At 49.9% G+C, this 3,753-nt stretch overlaps 1 protein-coding gene across 1 annotated transcript in view; it reads right to left on the reverse strand.

Moving 5' to 3' along the window:
- Positions 1-2,335: 2,335 nt before the first annotated feature.
- LOC105301787 (carnitine O-palmitoyltransferase 1, brain isoform) overlaps positions 2,336-3,753 on the reverse strand; it is a 19,784-nt gene continuing 18,366 nt past the window's right edge. Inside the window, exons 17-19 of the mRNA XM_023520166.1 lie at positions 3,183-3,296; positions 2,952-3,044; positions 2,336-2,651 (exon numbers count right to left, since the gene is read on the reverse strand). Coding sequence (XP_023375934.1) covers positions 2,469-2,651; positions 2,952-3,044; positions 3,183-3,296 — 390 coding nt within the window. The 3' untranslated portion in view covers positions 2,336-2,468. The remainder of the gene's footprint in view (positions 2,652-2,951; positions 3,045-3,182; positions 3,297-3,753) is intronic.

Here is a 3,753-nt window from a genome sequence, read left to right on the forward strand (position 1 = left end):
GAACTCAGACAATGAGGAGGGGACACTGCTCAGACGGCCCAGGTGTGCCTGGGCTCAGAGGACCGCCTGGCACTGCAAAGCATGCTGGTGAAAGGGTGCTGGCATCTCTGAGGGTGCGCAAGACTCGGAAAAACTGCAAACTAGACTTACCAGTTGCTATGGGGAAAAGAAGCTGCGTTGGCTGAAGCTGCCGGGAGCCAGAAACTGACCGGAAACAAGCAAGGAGCAAACGGGGAAAAAGCGAGTCCCTTTTGTTTCCTCCAGAATTCTGCAGTCCCTCTGCTGCCCCCTAGTGGCGGTGTGGAGCACAGCCGGTGGGGGAGCGGAAGTGTGGTTTTCAGAACCCCAATCTCACATTCTCATAAAGCCAGGTGTGGGGGAGCCGGTTTGAAACCAGGAGATAATAGCTTAATGACTGGCACATTTAACAATAGAGCGTGCCGAGAACCAGCGACGATGAGCAATCCAATTCCATACCCCTAAGGCCCACATATATTTTTAAAAGAATTCGAATACGTGAAACGCTAATTATTTTTCTGGATAACTAGTCTGAATGCTGTGCTGACGATAGGTCTATCCGAATTTCATCGTAGTTTTAATGTAAATTCAATCAAAAGCCCAATGAAATTATTTTTTAAAGGATTTAATTTAATTATTCTAAAGATCTTCTGAAGAAATAGAGAAAAGCAAAGATTTTTTGTGTGTGTCTATAGAAAATAAGATGGGTTTAAAACTACTATATTAAAATATAAGGTAACACTAATTGGTGTGGTCCCGAATGATTAAAAAGATGGTAAACATTAAAACTGCATATATAATAATATTTGACAAATATTATATATGTCATCATAAAGCAACCTGGAATAGTGAAATTATTCAAAATATTATTTTGGGGATTGCAGGTGTACAATTCCGTGGCATTAATTACACTCACGCTGTTGTGTAACCATCACCACTATTTCTAGAACTTTCCATCATCCCAAACAGAAACCGTACTCATTAAACAAAATCTCCTCATTCCCCATTCCTCCCTCCTCCCGGCTCCTGGCAACCACCAGGAACATCTTTTCATGTGCTTATTGGCCATTTGTATATCTTTTCTGGGGAAATGTCTATTCAAGTTCTTGGCCCATTTTTGAATGGAGTTCTTTGAATTTTGTTGTTGTCGCTAAGTTGTAAGAGTTCTGAGTATTAACTCCTTATCAGATAAATGATTTGCAAATGTTTCCTCCGATCCTGTGGGTTTTCTTTTCACTCTGGTGATTGTGTCCTTTGATACACAGTTTTTAACTTTGATGTAGTCCAATTTAAATATTTGTTCTTTTGTTGCCTGTGCTTTCGCTGTCGTATCCATGAAATCATTGCCAAATCCAGTGTCGTGGAGCTTTTCCCCTATCTTACGAATTTAAAGTTTTAACTCTTCCATGTAGGTCTTTGATTCCTTTCGAGTTGATTTTTGTATGGGGACAGGGTAAGGTCCAACTCTGTTATTTTGCATGTAGGTATCCTGTTTTCCCAGGACCATTTGTTAAAAAGACTATCCTCTCCCTCACTGAATGGTCTCGGCACCCTTGTCAAAATTCATCTGACCACATACATGAGGGTTTATTTCTGGGCTCTCATTTCTGTTCTATTGGTCCATTTGTCTGTCTTTATGCCAGTAGCACGCTATTTTGCTTGCATTAATTTTATAATAAGTTTTGAAGTCAAGAAGTGTGAGATCTCCAACTTCGTTCTTCTTTTTCAAGATGGTTTTGGCTCTTCAAAATACAATGGATTTTTCTATTTCTGCAAAACACGTCACTGGGATTTTCATAGCGGCTGCATTGAGTCTGTAGAACATTTTTGACAGTATCGCCATCTTAACGATATTAAGTCTTCCGATCCAGGTTCACGGGATGTTCACAATTTTTAATTTCATACGTGGCTCACAGTACTGGCTCAAATATTCCTCAAAACAGCACGTTAGTTGACTCTGTCAATCATATCACGTTAATCGGGTGACGGATAAGAAGTGGCAAGTGCAGTGGAGGTATTGGTAAGATATGTGTCCTCCAGGTGTGCCTGGGCTCAGTTGGTGCTGGGGCTGCAAGAACTGGGCTAATGAGAGCTCGTGGGGTTGACTGGGATTGGCCTTGGATGGTGGGGTTTCATGTGACTGGAGGTGGAAATACAGTAAACTGGGCAGGTGTTCGGGGTCGTCGCTGAAGTTGTGATCGTAGCTGGGAATTCACGGTTGGGCCTGGGGATGGATGGGACCTTTCCTCTTACTCCACCCTGATCCTCACCTCCACCCCCACCCCTGCCCCGCCCAAGAGCACAGTGATGCCACACGCCCAGCTCACACATCTTTATTGGACCAGATGTGGGATTTCCAAACCCCAATGGGCTGCCTCTGCCCTGCACCAGCCCAGCTGTAGAGACCCTCCTGCAAGTTCCTGGGGAGACCAGCTCCCCACTGGAAGGGGTCAAAAGTTGGTAGTTGTCGTGGGCGCCTTGGAGCCCCTAGAGTGGCAAGGGGGAGATCCGCACCTGTACCCCGAGTCCTCCCCCAGCCCTCTGCACCCTCGTTTAAGACGCTTCCCCTCCTGGAACAGAGAGGCCATGTCCAACAGAGCATCCTCGATGTGCTGCCCCAGCCGGTGGGAATCCTGGAAGGAGAAACGGGTCACGTCCAGGGGACGCGAAGAGAGAGGTTTCTGCAGGCTGAGAAACAAGAGGGCAGGGGTCCCTGACTCCTGGGTCGGAGGGAGGAGGGGGCTGGGGACCAGGACTCTGGGACTGTGGGGTAGGAGGGGGCTGGGGACCAGGACTCTGGGACTGTGGGGTAGGAGGGGGCTGGGAGTCTGGACTCAGGTTGTAGGAGAGGAGGGAGCTAGAGGGTGCTGGGGATTCAGACTCCTGGGGCCTGAGGAAGGAGGGGGCGGGGCGTGTGTTCACGTCTGTCTCACCGTTTTCGTGCTCGATTTTTTGCTGGAGATGTGGAAGGTGATCGTGTCATCCCCCATGAAGATGTAAGAAACGCCATAACCATGGTCGTCAACCTGGAAAGGGACAGAGTGAGGGGAACGAAAGAGCCCCAGGTCCTCTCCTCCCCCCACCACGCAGGAGTGCAGACCCAATCCCTTCCTCCCTCAGGGCCCATGGTCCAGGGATCTGCAGTCCGGCCGAGTCCCACTCACAGGCCCGAATCCACCACCAGAGGAGACATAGTCGGGGTAATTGTGGACGTCAAAGAGGTGGATCTGCTGAACAGGGATCTGGCTGGTGGCCAGCTGCCACTGCTCCGAGTGCACCTGAGGGACAGGAGACGGTCGGTTCACTTGTGCAGTAAAGACAAACAGACTCGCAGGTCCGCGCCCCCTTGGCTCAACTCTACCCCACGCAACCCCGGCCCTTTCTGACTTCCTTCCCTGGCTGCCCATTTTCCCTAAATCTGGCTTCATCGCCGCTCGGCCCTGCTCCGCCCTCCCTGACCACGCCCCTCCGCTCTTCTCCCTGAACCCGCCCTTCTCACCTCCTCCACTTGACCACGCCCACCTCACCGGTCTCCCGTGACCACGCCCCTTCCGCCCGCAACCTTTCTTCTCCCAGACCACGCCCCTTCTCTGGCCACGCCCATTCCTTCTCCAAGACCTCGCCCCTCTCTTCTACTCTGACCGGCCCCTCCCGTTTCTTTCCGCGACCACGCCCCCAACCTCCCCGCTGCCTTTTCCCTCCCCGCCCTCTCCCTTTCACTCTTGCCCCCCAAAC

Source organism: Pteropus vampyrus, unplaced genomic scaffold (assembly GCF_000151845.1).
Source record: "Pteropus vampyrus isolate Shadow unplaced genomic scaffold, Pvam_2.0 Scaffold250, whole genome shotgun sequence".
Lineage (NCBI taxonomy): Eukaryota > Metazoa > Chordata > Mammalia > Chiroptera > Pteropodidae > Pteropus > Pteropus vampyrus.